The 18,837-nt window shown below is 38.1% G+C and overlaps 3 protein-coding genes across 5 annotated transcripts in view; all 3 read left to right on the top strand.

The window, feature by feature from the left end:
• Window positions 1–998: 998 nt before the first annotated feature.
• Window positions 999–5,647, top strand: ASDURF (ASNSD1 upstream open reading frame). The gene is made up of 4 exons (XM_060622369.3): window positions 999–1,204; window positions 3,377–3,430; window positions 4,647–4,722; window positions 5,534–5,647. The coding sequence occupies exons 1-4, from the start codon at window positions 1,115–1,117 to the stop codon at window positions 5,602–5,604; spliced, it is 291 nt and encodes a 96-aa protein (XP_060478352.1). The 5' UTR covers window positions 999–1,114; the 3' UTR covers window positions 5,605–5,647.
• Window positions 5,645–10,176, top strand: ASNSD1 (asparagine synthetase domain containing 1). Its single transcript, XM_060622363.3, has 3 exons — window positions 5,645–7,153; window positions 7,427–7,608; window positions 9,811–10,176. Exons 1-3 carry the CDS (start codon window positions 5,645–5,647, stop codon window positions 10,094–10,096), a joined length of 1,977 nt encoding a protein of 658 aa, XP_060478346.3. The 3' UTR covers window positions 10,097–10,176.
• Window positions 10,177–12,754: 2,578 nt separating this feature from the next.
• ANKAR (ankyrin and armadillo repeat containing) overlaps window positions 12,755–18,837 on the top strand; it is a 72,278-nt gene continuing 66,195 nt past the window's right edge. For 2 of the 3 annotated variants that reach the window (XM_060622351.3, XM_060622352.3), the window contains exons 1-2: window positions 12,755–13,431; window positions 15,257–15,900. In XM_060622351.3, coding sequence (XP_060478334.1) covers window positions 15,300–15,900 — 601 coding nt within the window. In that variant the 5' untranslated portion in view covers window positions 12,755–13,431; window positions 15,257–15,299. The remainder of the gene's footprint in view (window positions 13,432–15,256; window positions 15,901–18,837) is intronic. The other variant, XM_060622354.3, reaches the window with a different exon arrangement.

Raw genomic sequence — 18,837 nt, 5'->3', positions numbered from 1 at the left:
GATACGCCTGGGCCTAAATAACTCTGAGGTGCACTTCCTTAGCCATACAATTTCACTCCCTCGGTTGAATACACAACAGTTGGCATCTCCATGGAAGCTTGAGAGTTCCTATGTTGAAGTATAATTTTCAAATATACAAAATCATGTCTCTCATGCAAGTATAATATGAACATATGTCATATTATTCAATTTTATTCATTTTATTCAATCCAATTAATGAAGGAACATGTCAAAACAACAGAGTTTATTAAAAATTAGGCATATATTAATAAATAAATCATTAACTGCAAAGTTAGATGTAAAACTGATTAATTTCTTACAGAACAATCAATCACAACCTGCAGCATTATCTGGTCCACCAGATAGAAATTATTTGCATCTCTGCCACAAAATTTACAAGTTAACCTCTGCTCCTGCATAATTGTAAAATAGCCCAGTCAATAGAAAATAAAGTTCAGAAAAGATATTAAAGAACACCTCTTAATCTCTTGCCTGTTTACAAGGTTTGGATAATTTTTCTCATAGGAGACACTGTAAATATTGCATGCAACATACTTATACTAAAAATTTATTCATTTATCAGAAATTTATATTTAACTAGGCATCCTATATTTATCTTTTAACCCTAATAAGCAGTTAGCAAAAATTTTACCAAGTCTGTAGGGTTCTGTTGCCAAAAATGTTACCTATTAAATCTATGCCTAGTTTCATATCCTTCTTTGCCTAGATAATAAATAGGAAGTGGTATTTTTACCGCTCTTCTATTCTTTCTATTTACCACTGGGGGGCGCATATAACTCACAATCCACTGGATTCCAGGTCGTGTGATGACCACAGGAGCGTTTCCACGTCGGATCCGCTAGGGGACCGTTCAGATACCACTCACATTTCGCGAACGTCCTAAGCAACTGTGCGCACGCGCACAACTGCTCCCAAGACAGAGCGGGTTTGCGCAGGCGCTCTAGCAAATGCGCAGCCGCTATCGGTAAGACTGATGGGAAAGTGAAAGGAAGGGGGTGGGGGCCGCTGGGAGCGCGCATGCGCTGAATTGGAGCCTGTTGGGTAGTGGGAGCTAGTGGGGTGGCGTATCCTGAGTTCACCGCTCTCTGTGGAGATGCCCAGCCGTGGGTCTCAACCCGAGGACGGCGCTGCGCTGTCCTCTGCAGATAACTCGACCCCGCACAAGGAGGATCTTAGCAGCAAGGTGAGTGTAGGACGAGTCGCGAAGCTTCGGACTGGGCTCTGCTTGACTCCAAAGAAGATCCACCGCGCCACATGGCCCGCCCTCGACTTTGCCCTGAGTCTTAGCACTTGGCAGCCACAGTTAAAGGGAGATCGTGAAATTTGCCCCAAGAGTAGACCCATTTGGCAGTGGGACAGAGGCTTGGTTGAGGTCTTTTCTCTCTACTCTTTGTAAACCATTAGAAATACGGCCCACCCCAGATCCGGATGCTACAGTATTTCCCATCTCAGAAAATGTCACCACTATCCATTCAGTTGTCCATGCCAATAACCTGGAAGCCATTTTTGACGCCCATCACCTACCAGTTCTACTTCTGAAGTTCATTTCAAATAGATCCCTTCATCACAGTGTACGCTCACCATCCTAAACGAGCCATCTTCATCCACCATCGGGAATCTTCCATAGGTTTCCTAACCAGTCTCTCCGCATCCATCCTTACCTTCTTCCTATCTATCCTCCACTGTAGCTAGAGCAATGATCCTGAAACGTATCTGATGGTCACTGTTCTCCCCAAAAAGGTCGGGGCGGGGCGGGGGGGGGGGGGTTGGGGGGTGCTAAGCATTGTAAATCTTAACTGCCATAAACAAACAAAATCTTTAAAAATATGCTGGAGATGGGAATGGTTATAGCCATTCAGGTATTAGATGTCCTAGATTTTACTTTAGTTTTGTCCTAAACTAACAGTAACATCTCAGTCAAGTCACTCATCTCTCCGTATCCGTTTCCTTGTTTGAAGTAAAGTGAAATGTATAATGTACACCTGTCATTCCTAAAATGAATGGGGAAGCACTGTTCAAACGTAAGTCTGAAGGTTATACAAATTTGATCTTGGAATTCAACTCAAATCTAGCCAGTTACTACACTGACTGGAGAGACAGAAGGGTACACACCCATAGGGAGTGAATTTTCTTTTTTTTTTTTTTTTTTTTAATATATGAAATTTATTGTCAAATTGGTTTCCATACAACACCCAGTGCTTATCCTAAAGATGCCCTCTTCAATACCCATCATCCACCCTCCCCTCCCTCCCACCCCCCATCAACCCTCAGTTTGTTCTCAGTTTTTAAGAGTCTCTTATGCTTTGGCTCTCTCCCACTCTAACCTCTTTTTTTTTTCCTTCCCCTCCCCCATGGGTTTCTGTTACGTTTCTCAGGATCCACATAAGAGTGAAAACATATGGTATCTGTCTTTCTCTGTATGGCTTATTTCACTTAGCATAACACTCTCCAGTTCCATCCATGTTGCTACAAAGGGCCATATTTCATTCTTTCTCATTGCCACATAGTAGGGAGTGAATTTTCAAACCACATACAACTTACTCCAATTACTACCATAGCAAGCCATTTATGCTGATGTGTGACAGATCTGTGAGGTGTGTAAGGTAGGACAGAGTTTATAAAACCTGCTTTTAGAGGCACTGATAATACAATGTAATCAGTCATGTTCACAGTATAACTGCCCTTACTGAAAAGAGTTAGAAATTCACTTCCACTTAGTTGTGCCCTAGGCTACTAATAAAAAGTGAGGCCTAGTTCAGCAGTGCCAGCACTGTGCTAGTCTTTGAAATGTAAAGAGGAATAAAGCCAAGATGGAAAGTGATAACACCTTAACAGCCCCAGGTAGGTCATTTAGTACTGCTTGTTTGTTCTGCATGTGTGGCTGCACTATTTATACATGAATCATGGAAACCATTGATATTTGAGAGGGAAGAAAAGTAGCCTATTCCTTATGACATTTGCTATTTGTAAAAAATAATAATAATAAAAATAAAACATAACTTAAAAGAAGTCATTAAAAATACTCTTGGTGCTTATTGTCTATTTTAAATAAAAGGTGCAAACTTAGTTTAGTAACTCTGGTCTTTGCATGAATGCTGGTTACCAACACTAAACCCTCTGTCTGGGTTCAGTGGGCTTTCTGACACCTATCAAGTATAATCACTGTTTCCTTTTTCAACTTTCCCCCAGGCGCACCCTCACACACTGCTGTTGGAAAGAATCTATATGTTCACAGACTGCCCACCTGGATAGTCAGTAAATTATAATCCCATATCCCATCTCCAATTTTAAAGGGCCCTCAGTTGAACATACTTGATAGCCTCTGATTTAAGAAGTTTTTCTTTTATTTCAATAGATTAAAGAACAAAAAATTGTTGTGGATGAACTTTCTAACCTGAAGAAGAACAGGGTGAGTTATTAGAGTAATTCTGAATTGTATGTGGGAGAGTTTGATTATATTAACTATATACTAAAGTTACAAGAATTATATCTAAGATTTATATTTACATTAAAATTTGCAAGATGTCAGCATTCTTTTTAGTTACATTGCAAAAGTGAAAAGTGTCCAAGATTTTATACACATACATACTTATATGTTAATTATAGTTGATAATATTTTATTCCCATCATATACAATTCACATAACCTGTGAACCAAAAGGTACTAATTATACAATGTAATCACTAATGGTATTTATTTTATACTTGAATTTGGTGTTTTCTTTTGAAATAAATAACCTTAAAATATATTAAGGAGACTATGCCTTTAAGTGAACGTGGATAGTTGTTGAAAAACAAAAAGGATAAATTGCTTCTCTCTTCCTCACATTTTTTACACAAATCTGCCAAATATTTAACATGGTTATTTAATGACAATTCCATTAATGTATCTATAAACAAGCAAGCTACTGCTTTATGTGTAGTAATACTGTCAAACATTACATTTTAAAGTTCAGGAAGAAATTATTTTGAGCCCTTTAAAATATTTGATACTGACAGGTTGGTTAGCCCTTTCTGATATTGTCACTTAAAGGAATTTTAGAACTTAAGTCACACCTGATACAAACTTTCTAGAGGGCAAGTTGGCAGAGTATATCAAAGCCTTACAACTATGTAGCATTTTGACCCAGTAGTTCCCCTTATAGGAATTGATACTTATGAACCATGGGATTATACAAAGATTTAGTTACAGAGAAATTCATTACAACTTTGATTTCTAAAGTTGGTTATACCTTAAATGTCTAAAACATGAAGACTTAACCAAATAAACTGTAATGTTATACCCATACAATAATGTTGTAAAAGAATGTTTATTGATAACAGAAACTGTTCCCAATATGTTGTTCCTTGATAAAAGCAAGTAATAAATCTGTATTTATAATAAGAGCCTTTTTTGTTCAAGAAAACTGATATGGTATATACAGAAAAAATATTTCACTTCGGTGTTAATGGTAGCAATTTCTAGATGGTAGAATAATGGGTGACTTTTGTTTACCTGTAATTTGCTCAGGTATTGTTCTGAATATATGTTACTGAAGTTCAGGAGTATATACTAAAAGGGTTCAGAGTTTCGACATAACACTTTTTAGATCAAATCATAATATTAGCCTAAATTATGTTTTGCAGAAAGTATATAGGCAGCAACAGAACAGCAACATATTCTTTCTTGCAGACCGAACCGAAATGCTTTCTGAAAGCAAAAGTAAGTTTATTTGGTATATTATATAGAAATGCATGGAAAGTCTTTTCTAGGCTTTCTGTAGAAAATAATAGTAGTGCCTAAATTATATTGTCTATCTGAATGTTTATATCTGAAGATTGGATGGTGATATAGATATAAGTAAGATTAATGCTGTGGTTTGGTTTTCTTCAAGTTAGCCTAAGAGTGTTAGAAAGCTATAATTATTAATGTGTGCTTTAGAATTTTAGATAGATCTAGGTATGAAAATTTTCTACAACTTTCTCCTTTTATGACTTTGAGTGAATTACTTTGGGACTCAAAAGTTTTGTGGGATTTAAACAAGAAACTGAAAAGAGAACCTGGGTGACTCATTTTGGTTAAGCATCCAACTTTGCCTCAGGTCGTGATCTCATGGCCCCTGAGTTCAAGCCTGCGTGGGGCTCTGTGCTGACATCTTGGAGCCTAGAGCCTGCTTTGGATTCTGTCTCCCTCTCTCTGTCTCTCTGCCCCTCTCCCTCACTCTCTTTCTGTCTCTCAAAAATAAATAATAAAAGTTAAAAAAAATTTTAATTAAAAAAATAAATAGGAAGGGATGTATAGAGTTCATAGTCCAGTGCCTAGGCCAAAGTAAGCATTTAATAAATGGAAATTATTTTCCTAAAAGTTAAACATTGTCATCAGAAGCCTGTTGTAAATGATTATTCACACTAACACAGTGCATACACTCAAGTGCTTTGATCTTGGTAAGTAGCCTATGTTCCTCCATGAATTACTAGGTGAAGGTCCAAGAATTTTTATTTTACTTGACGTATCTTCTCCCCTCCCCCCACAGATATATTGGATGAACTGAAAAAAGAATACCAAGAAATAGAAAACTCAGAGAAGACCAAAATCAAGAAATAATATTTTATTTTATCAAGAAATAACTTGATTTCACATAACAATGTGTGGCATTTGCTGTTCTGTAAGCTTTTCTGTTGAGCATTTCAGCAAAGATTTGAAAGGGGATTTACTGTATAATCTTAACCGACGGGGACCCAACAGTAGTAAACAGTTGTTAAAGTCTGATGTTAGCTACCAGTGTTTATTTTCTGGTCATGTCCTTCACTTAAGAGGTGTTTTGACTGCCCAGCCTGTGGAAGATGAAAGAGGCAATGTGTTCCTGTGGAATGGAGAAGTCTTTAGTGGCATAAAGGTTGAAGCTGAAGAAAATGATACCCAAGTAATGTTTAATTATCTTTCCTCTTGTAAGACTGAATCTGATATTTTGTCACTGTTCTCAGAAGTCCAGGGTCCTTGGTCTTTTATATATTACCAAGCATCTAGTCATAATTTATGGTTTGGTAGGGATTTTTTTGGTCGCCGTAGCTTGCTTTGGCATTTTAGTAATTTGGGCAAGAGTTTCTGCCTCTCTTCAGTTGGTGCCCAAACATCTGGAGTGGCCAACCAGATGTTGGCCAACTGGCAAGAAGTTCCAGCATCTGGAATTTTTAGAATTGATCTCAAGTCTCCTTCCATTTCCGAATCTGTGGTTTTAAAATTGTACCCTTGGAAATGTATTTCTAGGGAGAATGTTATCAAAGAATGTGTTAATAGCCTGACTCAAATTTCAGCAGACTTGCCAACATTTGTATCAGTGGTAGCAAATGAAGCCAAACTCTATCTTAAAGAACCTGTTGTTCCTTTAAATATGACATTGCCACAATCTCCATTTGAGATTCATTGCAGTAACATTGCTAGTGTCCCACCTACCAGGGAAACGCTTCAGGTCTTTCTTACTGATGGACACATGAAGGAAGTAGTTCAGCAGTTCATTGATGTCCTGAGTATCGCAGTGAAGAGACGTGTCTTATGTTTACCTAGGGGTGAAAACCTGACACAAAGTGAGGTTTTGAAAAGTTGTGATAGGAAAGCAAATGTTGCAATCCTGTTTTCTGGGGGTATTGATTCCATGGTTATTGCGGCCCTTGCTGACCATCATGTACCTTTAGATGAACCCATTGACCTTCTTAATGTGGCATTCATGACTAAAGAAAAGACCATACCAACTGGTTTTAACAAAAAGAAGAAAAAACAGAAAAATCAGTGTGAAATGCCTTCTGAAGAATCCTCTAAAAATGCTGCTGCTGCTGCTGCTGCTGCTGCTGCTGCTGCTGCTGGTAACGATGATGATAGTTCTGATAAACAATTCAGCGTACCAGATCGTATCTCAGGAAGAATGGGACTGAAGGAACTACAGGCTGCTAACCCTTCCCGGACTTGGAATTTTGTTGAAATTAATGTTTCTCTGGAAGAACTGCAAGAATTAAGAAGAACTCGAATATGCCACCTGGTTCAGCCCTTGGATACAGTGTTGGACGATAGCATTGGCTGTGCAGTCTGGTTTGCTTCTAGAGGAATTGGTTGGTTAGTGACCCAGGACGAAGCAAAATCATATCAGAGCAGCGCAAAGGTATGGCACAGAATGTCTACTCGAAGAATTTCTGAGACCTAATTTTTACCCTTTAAAGCTATTAGCATTTAGATTGCAAGAACATAGCATATTTTAATTGCATTTAATCTGCAATGCAACATAGAAGACTTTTTTAAAAATTGGGCATATTTTACTACTTTATGACTTGCCATGTGTTTTTTGTCTGAAGATGTTATTTTTGAGATAATTTTTTAAGCTTTTCTTTTGTCTTTATCATATGTCATAAATATGGATTTCTGTAAACTGTTACAGGTGGTTCTTACTGGAATCGGTGCTGATGAGCAACTTGCAGGTTATTCTCGTCACCGTGTCCGCTTTCAGACCCATGGAATGGAAGGATTAAATAAGGAAATCGAGATGGAACTGGGTCGAATTTCCTCTAGAAATCTTGGTCGTGATGACAGAGTTATTGGTGATCATGGAAAAGAAGCAAGGTAATTCAGATTAAGTGTTGTGGGTAATTTTGTAAACAAACAAACAAACAAAACATTAGCCTGTGGAGAATTTTAGGTTCCTTTCTTTGGAGACCACTCAAATGAGTAACAGTAGCAACAATAATATGTTGGCTTTATATTACAAACACCGTCAGTCAGAGGGAGAGTGGGGTGGGCGGGGCAGCCAGAAGAGCACTTGTTGTCCAGAGCTCATTCTGTAAGGAATGTCTTGGCATGACTGTTATTAGTACCACAGCGAAAAAGACTATAAAACCGAGGTAGTGAAATGCTGAGAGAAAGTATTTAACGGGTTTGGTTTTGTTGTAAATGTTTACTTTCCTCCCAGCAAGACCATAGGCCCTACCCCCACGTTTTGCCCTCCAGTGTTAGAGAACCCAGCTTTGTCTCTAGGGACATATATGCATGCTAGATCCATGCTGATGTAAATGCTGGTTCCAGAACTGGATTCCCCTCTGCTATGTGTGTTTTGAACTCAGTTTGGTCATATGTTGCAGGTTACCTAAAACTTGCCAAGAGATCAAGGCATTTACATATGTATACTTTTTTTTTTAATTCAGGGGTTTATTTTTACCTAACAGTATATTTATGGTCGTAGTGAACAAGTGCTTGAGAATAACTTTTTAAATTATTAAGGATAAAGAAAAATGTGTTATAGTTATAAAAAGCATAAGTTTGTTCAAGTGGGTTAATTTATTAAGTGGTAGTTTATTAAAAGGGTACAGCATGCGAGAACAGGGAGTCCAAATCAGCTTTGTGAGAACATCATAATACACCTACTCTAACACTTCACCATTTCTTACCTCTATTTCAGTTTCTTATATATATTATATAATTTAAATATATACCACAGTATAAAAACTATAAAAATATTTTCCTTTTGAAGGGTGTGTATATTTGAGAGAGAGCAATATTCAGTCCTTTATTTCAGGTAGGTCAGAGAAAAGGGAATTTATTTTATTTAGTAGAACAGTTAATTCTAAAGGCCCCATATGATACCCTCAGGTAAAAGTGCATATGAGGAATGTTTAAACAGCTAATAGAGAATTGTGATTTAACAAATACCCTGATAGTGGGTGGATATAAATAATTTATTACTAAATTATTATACCTTATTTATTATTTATTTATTTATTTATTATGCATTTGGCATGCTGTTAATTCAGCGATCAATTGATTAGATTATGCTATATATAGATTTGCTTTTGCGATTCATTTTTATAAAATATTTCATATGACGAATGCCTTACCTTTTCCAGTCTCTCCTGGAGCTAAGATAAAATTTAATAAAACAGAAACACTACTGTAACAGTATTGCATATTAAGGAATTGGCAGGAGAGTATTAAAGTATTTTAGGGGCGCCTAGATGGCTCAGTAGGTTAACCATCTGACTTCAGCTCAGGTCATGATCTCAGTTCGTGAGTTCAAGGCCCCTTGTCAGGCTCTGTGCTGACAGCTCAAAGTCTGGGCCTGCTTCAGATTCTGTGTCTCCCTTTCTCTGTGCCCTTCTTCCACTCATGGTCTATCTTTCTCTGTCTTTCAAAAATGAATAAATGTTAAAAAAAATTTTTTTAGAAAAAAAAAGTAAACAAACAAAACAACACAGAATTTTCTAGGAAATCAGGGAAGCCAAAGGGCAGAAAGTTAGTTTTTTAAATCTAATACTTTATTCTGTTATACTGATTTGTCACCATTTAAATGGGTTGAATGTAATTAAATAATTTTGATACTGTAAGATTTTACCATAAGTAAACGTTTCACAATTTCAGGATTATAGAGTGTTTCTATATTGATCTCATATTCATTCTCTTTTTATATGATAAAGAACAAACACAGATGGAATAATTGACCTAAGACCATACTTGTTTTCAAGGCACTGCTAAAGATTCCTTGTGAAACAATTTGAGATTATTTCTTACCATAGGCCTAATGTATTTATTTTTTCAGGCAAAATTTATTTTGTAGTATATGTATTAAAATTAGTCACATGAAACATTAGTCAGTGTGATTAAATTTTAGGTGTGAAATTGTGTAAATAACCAGAATATTTTTAGTTGAGAAAAATAGTGCCATAAAAAATTAATTTGATGCTATAAATTTTAACATTGAATAAAATGCAAAAGAAATAATCATAACAAATTGGGTTTTTTTATGTAGTGGTTATGTTTATCTGTTTATTTTAGATTTCCTTTCCTGGATGAAAATGTCGTCTCCTTTCTAAATTCCCTACCAGTTTGGGAGAAGGCAAACTTGACTTTGCCCCGTGGAATTGGTGAAAAACTAATTTTGCGTCTTGCAGCAGTGGAACTTGGCTTAACAACCTCTCCTCTTCTGCCGAAACGGGCCATGCAGTTTGGATCCAGAATTGCAAAAATGGAAAAGAATAACGAAAAGGCATCTGATAAATGTGAAAGGCTCCAGGTCATTTCCTTAGAAAACCTTTCTATTGAAAAGGAGATTAAAACATAATATTTCACAATATAAACATTTACTGAATGATGATTATGTAAAAATAAAACACTCAGCTGCTTTATTATTATATAATGTAATGGTTTTAAGGTTCGTTACATGAATTTATATTTAACTATATAGCTTAATATAACCAAGTTAGTCAAATTGACGAGAAAAAGAGAATACTTGAAAGAATAATTGGGATGTTTTAAACTGTGATATCAACATTGCTTTGAGCTCTTACATGGTAATGTCCCACCAGCAACAAAAGAAGGCAGCTTTTACTGACTCTTGTCATGGTAGCTACACCCAGAAATAACTCAATTTGTCATTGTTGTCAGGGGCCTGGCTTAAACAGGGCCTTCTTTGGCAGAAGAGAGAACTCAGGTTTACAGAAGCTAAGCAATTTGCTTGAGATTCACACTCCTGAGCAATACTTGGTACTTCTGTTACATCTCTTTAGGCAGCTCATTTTCTCAGTCAGAACTTGTGACTGTCTTAAGCATTCTCCTGTCCCACACATCTGTGCCTTCCTCTCTTTGCCCCATTCTCAGCTCATGACCTGAGCTTTTCACAGATCAAAGTCATCAGGACAAGAAATGTGTCCATCCACCCACCAAAAAGCTGTGCCTCCACCTGTTTTCTGTATCTCAACCCTTGCGTGTCTCGTCAGCCCCTCTTTTATAGGATCCTTCCTATCAACGTTTAAAGGGGTCTGGTCTAACCAATGTAAAATGCACATACCTAGTTCTATATTTTGCTCTGCTTACCATCTCTTGCCTCCTATCCATACTCCACCCTCTCCACCTTTTCAGCTCCACTCCAGCCTTACATCCACCCACATTAGTCAGTTGTGACCACCATACCAAGGTCACTGGCGTCTATCCCCAATTAGGGCTGACACCCTTTCTGGATCTGTTCAGAGTACTTTGATTCTTTTAATCTTAGTGGGAAAGCAGTTTCAGGATACTGACAAGCAGAAGTCTGTTGGACACTTTCACATGCCCTGAATTTATCCTCTGGTAAATGCAATGTCTAAACCATATTTAAATACTACTTTAATGGCTTTCATCCCTTTACCTGAAGGCAGACAACTTCCAGTATCTATGTGGTCCTGAGCACCAAACGGACATTGCTCTTTATCAGAAGTAGATAAACTAAGAGGTTTGCCTAGCGGCCTAGATTTGAATATAGTAACAATTTTTAATAATAACAATATAGTTCAACACTAAAAACATCTATCATCTATATTGTGATGACTATGTAAGCAGGCACTACTTTATGAGCTTTACATGTATTGATCCAGTTGAATCTGTAGGGAATTTCCAGGTCATCTCCAGCAGAATACTTGTGTGTAGGTGTTTTGTTTTGTTTATTCCTCAGAGGGCCTGATTTCTTTTTAGAACCTTCTTACTACTAAATTCCATAAACCTGGGATGAGGATCTGTGTTAGTCCTTAAACAATTTTTCCCAAGATTTGAAACAGTTGGAACAAACCATCTAGGTACCTGAGCAAAAAAACTTTTAAGTAGAAGAATTTACCTACATTGTTCATAAGTGCAAACATGCAAATCTCTTAAAGAAGCAGTGATTTTTTCACATCCCCTGCCCTGAACAGCAATCATAAATTTTTAGTACTACCTCCATAGCAGCTGAAATAGTGACATGGTTGGACTAAGAAATTCTGCCCCCAAATGTTATAAAACCACCTTGTTGGCAAACTGTGGGAAAGTTGAAGTTATCCCCCTTGAGGTAGCAGCAACAGCCAGTGAAGTTGGGCATTCCCCTAGTCACAAAACACTTCTCTTGGCTTCTGTGACTAATCTTGGTTTTCATGACCGCTGTCTCTGTGTTCTTTGGTAACTCCATCCTCTCCACCCAACCTTTAAATATTAAATTTCTCAGGTCTCCCATCCTAGGTTCTGAGCTTTTTTTCTCAGTTCTTTCCCTCAGTTTCAGCCACCCCCTTGGCTTTTGTCACCGTAAGACTGCCCAAATGTATGCATCTGCTGCAGGCTGCCGTTCTAACCCGAGTTGTATATCTACAGCATATATGGCATCTCTACTTGGGTTCTCTTACAAATATATCAAGGTCAGTATGTCCACAGCTGAACTCTTAATCTTGCCTTGATCTCCCATTTCTCCTGACAAATTTGGGTGCCACCTGGACAACCACTCTCTTTTTGAACACTCAACCCCCATTCAGTCTGTTGCCACTTCACTATTTCTCGAATCCATCCACAGCGCTGCATCTCCGCTGCCACCGCGCTAGTCTGTACCTAGCATCTACTGCCACCAACCCAGCCTAAACTTTGACAATGAAGCTCAGGATCATCAACTCAGCGACCCGGGTGATCTGGCTCTCATCTGCCTCTATGGCCAGTTTTGTGCCCACGTCTCTCTAGTTCTTTACCCAAGGTTTTGTTTGGTTTCTCAAAAAGTTCAACTTTCTTCTCAACTGGATTCTTCATCACCTGTTGTGCCCCGTATCTGGAAAGCTATTTCTCCAACTCCACTTGGATAGCTCTTTTTCATCTTCCGGGCTCAGCTTAAAATATCACTTCCTCTGGGCACCCCTTCCGAGCCCCTGGTCTTGGTTAGCCTTCCTTCATGTGCTATCATTACATCTCACATTATCACCCTGTTTCAAAATACTTGTATGATCATCTGTGTAACTGGAAGCACCTTGAGGTTTTGTGTGTCCTGCCCTCCAGCGGTCTCCAACTCCTGGCACAGTGCCTGGCTCATAATAAACGTTCCATAAATATTTGCTGACTGAAAGAATGATGATGGAGGTAGGATTCCAACTCAGGACTCCTTCGGGGCCTGGAGCCTTCATCTCTGCCACTCTGGTTTTGTGTTTTCACGGAGACAAATCGTGAAAGGGAAAAGTAATGGGGAAGCACGGTGCCCAGAACACGCAGCGGGACTGACTTTTAAAGAAGGGAGGGGCCGGGACACCTGTACGGAAAATTTAGGCAGTGCCGAGTGACCGCCGAGCGGAGGGAGGCCCTACGCGCGGGCGCCCCCTTGAGGCGCGGCCGGGCTATCCTCGCGCCAGAACTACCGGCTTCCACACGCAGATCTCCCGCTAGAAGCAGAGGACGCCCGGGAGGGTCGACAGAGTGCGCTGGACAAGCAGCCCTCCGCAGGGAGTCTCTTCAGGGAGACTGCCTTCAGATCCCACCCGCAGCGGTTCCCCCCTGCTCTCGCCCACGCGGGGCTCCGGACGGTGGATTCTGGCCCAGGGAGAAGCCATTCGAGACGGCCACCCTCCCTGGCCTCCAGGAATATTCTAAGGACCAGTGTGGACGCAGTCTCCCTCTCCTGGACAAGAAAACAATCATTTCAAAGTAGGTTTCTTCCCTTCCCTTGTCCTTGCCTTTTTCTCGCGTCCATGTGGGCATAGGTCTTGGACAAACCTGGCTTGGCTCTAATTCCGAAGGTATGAAACCATAGGCACATTCTGTAAACTTCCTAGTCTCCATTTCTGCGTCTACCTAGTGGGGATACCAACGCCTATCTCAAAGAGCTGGGTTCTCCAAGTGTCCTGCCCGAATTAGCAGTATCGACATCATCTCTAATCTTTCAGAAACGCAGATTCCCTGGCTCACTCCAACCGACTGAATCAGAAATTCTACAGCAAGTTCCAACAACCTGTTTTAACAAGCCCTAGAGGTTTCGATACAGGCTAAATGTTGAGAATCACTATATAAGAAGGGCCAATTAAATGAAATAAATAAAATACTATGTAGAAAGAACTGGACAAATAGTAGATGCTCAAAAAATAGTGCTTAGGATCATTATTTTTCCAGGAACAGAAAGGCATTTAGTTACATAGAAGCAGAAAGTTAAGCAGGCTCTTCTTGTCTTTCCTTTTCTTTTAAGCAGGTCTTTATTTTCTTGCTTTAAAAAAAAAACAAAACTGAAAACAAAACAAATCTACAAAAAGCCTTCTCCAACAAAAAAGGAATAGATACACAACAGTAGCTTCTCTATCATTTCTTTTTGACATACTTCTTAGTGTCTTTTGACTTCTTTTGAAAAGCAGAATATGATTAATGTTAAAGGCATTTTCTTTTAATGTTTGTTTTGAGAGAGAGAGAGAGAATGCGTGGGAAGGGGCAGAGAGATAATGGAGAGAGAATCCCAAGCAGGCTCTGCTCTGATAGCACAGAGCCCTACATGGGGCTCAATCTCCCAAACCATGAGATCATGACCTGAACAGAAATCAAGAGTAGGATGCTTAACTGAGCCTCGCAGGTGCCTCAAGGTTAAAAGTTTTATTATTTTATTTTAACTCAAATTTCAACTTTCTTATGGTGTAATTAGCTTAAGATTGAAAATTGTAATAGAACTACCATATGACCCAGCAATTCCACCTCTGGGTATTTAACTGCAGAAAAGTAAAACACTAACTCAAAATGATATATGCACCCCCATCTTCACTGTAGCATTATTTACAATAGTCCAGATATGGAGACAATGTAAGTGTCCATCAGGAGATGAATGGATAAAGAAAATGTGGGTAATGTGTACAACAGAATATTCAGCCATAAAAAAGAATGAAATATTGCTATTTGCAACAACATGGATGGACTTTTAGGGCATTATGCTAAATGAAATAAGACAGAAAGACAAATACTGTATGATCTCACTTATATGTAGAATTAAAACACACACACACATACACACACACACACAAGTTCATAAATACAGGGAACAGATTGGTGGTTGCCAGAGGAGAGGGTTGGGGGGTAGGTGAAGTTTGAAGGGAGTCAAAAGTACAGATCTCCAATTATAAAATAAATGAGTCATGGGGATGTAATGTAAAGCATGGCGACTACAGTTAATACTGCATTGCATATTTGAAAAGTTGTTGAGATAGCAAATCTTAAAAGTAGGTATCACAAAAAACAATTTTGTAACTATGTATGGTGTTGATGTTAGCTAGACTTATTGTGATCATTTAAAAATATCTACAAATATTGAATCGTTGTGTTGTAGACCTCAAACTATTATTGTATGACAACTGTACCTCAATTGTTAAAAATGTTATTAAAAAAAGACTGAAAATGTAATGGTTGATCATGAAACAACCTAATAAAGGTGCAGATTTATTTCTTGAGAAATCTAGCTTCATTACCATGACAAATTTCATTGCCTTTTTCTTTTTAGTCATTGCAGAAACTTCAGAAAGGACACCTGCAATTAATTAGAAATGTTAAGATTGCCCAAAAAAGGATTACCTAGATTTGATCAAATTCAAGATGAAGAAACCTACCTGGAAAACTTATCCGTACAGAGAAATGCTTCTGTTTTTTTTGAAAAATATGATCGGAGTGAAGTACAAGAGTTGCTAACTACTGCCTTAGTCAGCTGGTTGTCTGCCAAAGATGATGTCCGCTCTCAGTTGGACATCCCATGTGGAATTATGAGTCAAATGAATAATGTCAGTTTCTCCACTGCAATCCTTCTGACTCCTGTGGACCCTGTTGCCCTCTTAGACTATAGAGAAGTTCATCAAATTATAAGGGAGTTGGCTGTTGGAATTTATTGCTTTAATCAAATTCCCTCAATCAGTTTAGAAGCTAATTATGATCAGAGTTCTTCTTGTCAATTACCACCAGCTTATTATGATACCAGAATTGGGCAAATTCTGATCAATATTGACTACATGCTGAAAGCACTGTGGCATGGAATATACATGCCCAAAGAAAAACGAGCCAGATTCTCTGAATTATGGCGTACTATCATGGACATTGATCCAGATGGGAAGCCTCAAACAAATAAAGATATTTTTGCAGAGTTTAGTGCAGCAGGTAAGAGAATTTAATATGTTTTATTAGAAGCCATCTTTTTAATTTAGTAATTTATCTTTGGCTCAGTTTTACATATTTAGTCACATTTCTTAAAAGAGATATTTTGAACTCCAAAGAATCTTTTCAATAAACCTTTCATTTTTTTCAATGGCACCAAAATTATGTTTAAGTCTTGCATCTTTCATCTTAACCTCCAACTTCTGCAGAACAGATCAGATTTCAAATACTTGATAAAGAGTTTTCAGTTTATACCTTTTCTTAACACAGCCTAAGTAGGAAAATCAGTAATAGAGTCAAGAGTAGAATTGGAATGCAATGAGAAAAATCTCTGAACTTGAAAACAAAATGATTGCCAGTTTGGTTAGTCATCTATAATGCCATTTTTGTAAATCTCAAAAATGAATGATATGAAAGTTGAAGTTAAGGATCAATGTGCATCAATGATCTAAGCTTTGGTATTTTAGTAGCATTTGGTTTAGTAAGTATTTTTGGTTCACCTAATTTTTAAATTCCTTCTTTTTTTTTTATTTTTTAAAATGTGTAGTTATTTTTGAGACCAAGAGAGGCAGGGGGAGGGGGAGAGAGACAGAGCAAGAGGGAGACAGAGTCTGAAGTGGGATCCAGGTTCTGAGCTGTTAGCTCACGAACCTTGAGATCATGAGCTGAACAGAGGTAGGGTGCTTAATGGACTGAGCCACCCAGGCGCCCCTTAAATTCCTTCCTTCTTAGGGCCTGACTTCTCTAAAGCCTGTATATTCACAATAGGTACCACTAAATCCTGTGCATCTCCTCAGCATATGTAAATTTTTTATTCTTAAAAAAAAAAAAAATTCCTGTAAGTTCCTTTGTAGCAGGCCAGATGGAATGGAGAGTAAAATGGAAAATGTGTGCTCCAGACAGTATTCCCAACTACTTTCGCTGATTAAATATATCTAATCATTTTCTAAATAGATTTCCAGTTTGTGGGCACAGGCTTAAAGAGAAGTCTCAATTTAGTTAAAAATGTACTAGAATTTCACTTGACTGGAGGAGAGAGCACAGCAATAGATTTTATATAGATTTTAATCTCATTGGAAACTGGAAAAGGATGACAATTTGTCTTCAGGAATAAAATGTCACTCAGACGCTTCCTTTCTTGACTATTCTGAGAACAAATTTGTTGATTTGTGTATTGCATGTAATTGTCTGCACTTTATGGGGTTGATATTCAAAATATAAGATTTTCAATCTTTATTCAGTGTGTTTTTATACATAATCTTAATATGGCAATAAGTTTCTGCATAACCTTACTAAGGAAGAAAAGAATTAATATTCTCCCCTAATTAGCCAGATTTCCCTTGGCTAAATAGATCTAATAACAGAAGCTTTTAATGGTCAATTAGGTGGAAAAGAACCACTTTTTATCTCTATTGTACATGTAATTGAGGAGAAAATTACCTGAAAAAGACTTTAGTTTGTCAATATAAATCTGGTTACTAAAGCAAATGCCCTGAAAACAAAATTTATTGTTTCTTAGTGTCTCAATAAAATGTGGAAGAATTGTGATCACTTGAATATTTAATACAGTTAATGGTAAGGTAGTTTCATGGAGTTTTCTTATTTTTCCTTCTGTCATTGATAGCTAGATAAAAAATTATACATACACATACAAAATATACATATATATGTTCATAAAGGACTCTAGTTTGATTTATTCGTTTTACAAATATTCACTGAGTTTTTATTTCTAGCTTAGACACAAAAGTAAGTCTGATGTCAAGAACAGGTAAACAGGAAGCTTACATACACATAAGCTCCATGAAAAAGAAGACCCTTACCTGCCCTGTTTATCCCTATATGTTTTGTGCCTAAGATAGTCCCTGATACAAAGTAGGCATCAACAGGGGCGCCTGGGTGGCTCGGTCGGTTAAGCGTCCGACTTCGGCTCAGGTCATGATCTCATAGTCTGTGAGTTCGAGCCCCGCGTCAGGCTCTGTGCTGACAGCTCAGCCTGGAGCCTGTTTCAGATTCTGTGTCTCCTTCTCTCTCTGCCCCTCCCCTGTTCACGCTCTGTCTCTCTCTGTCTCAAAAATAAATAAACATTAAAAAAAATTTTAAAAAAAGTAGGCATCAACAGATATTTGTTAAATTGAATTAAATGAATTGAGTTGAATTGAATCAATGAAGAATTAAATGGGAACAGGGGTGTTACACAGCTTGAGGGGATTTCTACCATTACCAGTTGTTCAGATTGGAAATTAAGTCTAGCATGGATGTCCCAGAGGGATTTAATAACTGAACTGAGGGAGCAAGTCCTCAGCAAGCATGTCACAGATATAGATCAGCTCAAAGTTTTGACTAAAGTGTCCAATCAGGATGATGTACAATGACTACAATTGGATGGTCATTCCCCAACCACCACATGCAGAACTATACACCACTGAACACTTCTGAATTTGGGCTAAGACTTAAACCACAGAAGTGCTTGTTTGCTACTTATGCTATTTACTGTATCTACCACTGGACTGCTGTGAAGTTCAAGTGCCTGAGAATAAGATTTGCTTGATGGCAGTGAGGCAGCCTGACTCACCTGCTCTGGGTTGGGTTTTCAGAGATGTTTCAGGCTCTGTAGCCTTACTGTACTAGCAAGCAGTACAGTCTCTTGAAGATGGTATTTCTGTGTCTCAAAGGTAGTTTAGATAGCTAATAGCTCTCATTTCCATGCAGGGTAATCAACTTCTGTTGAGAGCAGTCTCCAAGAGTAGTGAGTATAAGGCAGAAATTCTCCTCCTGTGGGTGAGAATTATTCAATCTGTGGCATTGGTGGAGTAAGGACTAATGCCACCTGGCTTTGGTGCAGAGTACCATAGGATTGGAGGGTCACTGGCTTCTAAAAGATTATAGCTATAACTGTAACTAACAAATCCCTTCTTGTTGTTCAAGTATTTGAAGTGAGAA

The sequence above is a fragment of the Panthera onca genome, chromosome C1, assembly GCF_046562875.1.
Source record: "Panthera onca isolate mPanOnc1 chromosome C1, mPanOnc1 haplotype 2, whole genome shotgun sequence".
NCBI lineage: Eukaryota > Metazoa > Chordata > Mammalia > Carnivora > Felidae > Panthera > Panthera onca.
Note: the sequence above shows the minus strand (reverse complement) of the source record. Positions and strands in the feature narration are given on the sequence as shown.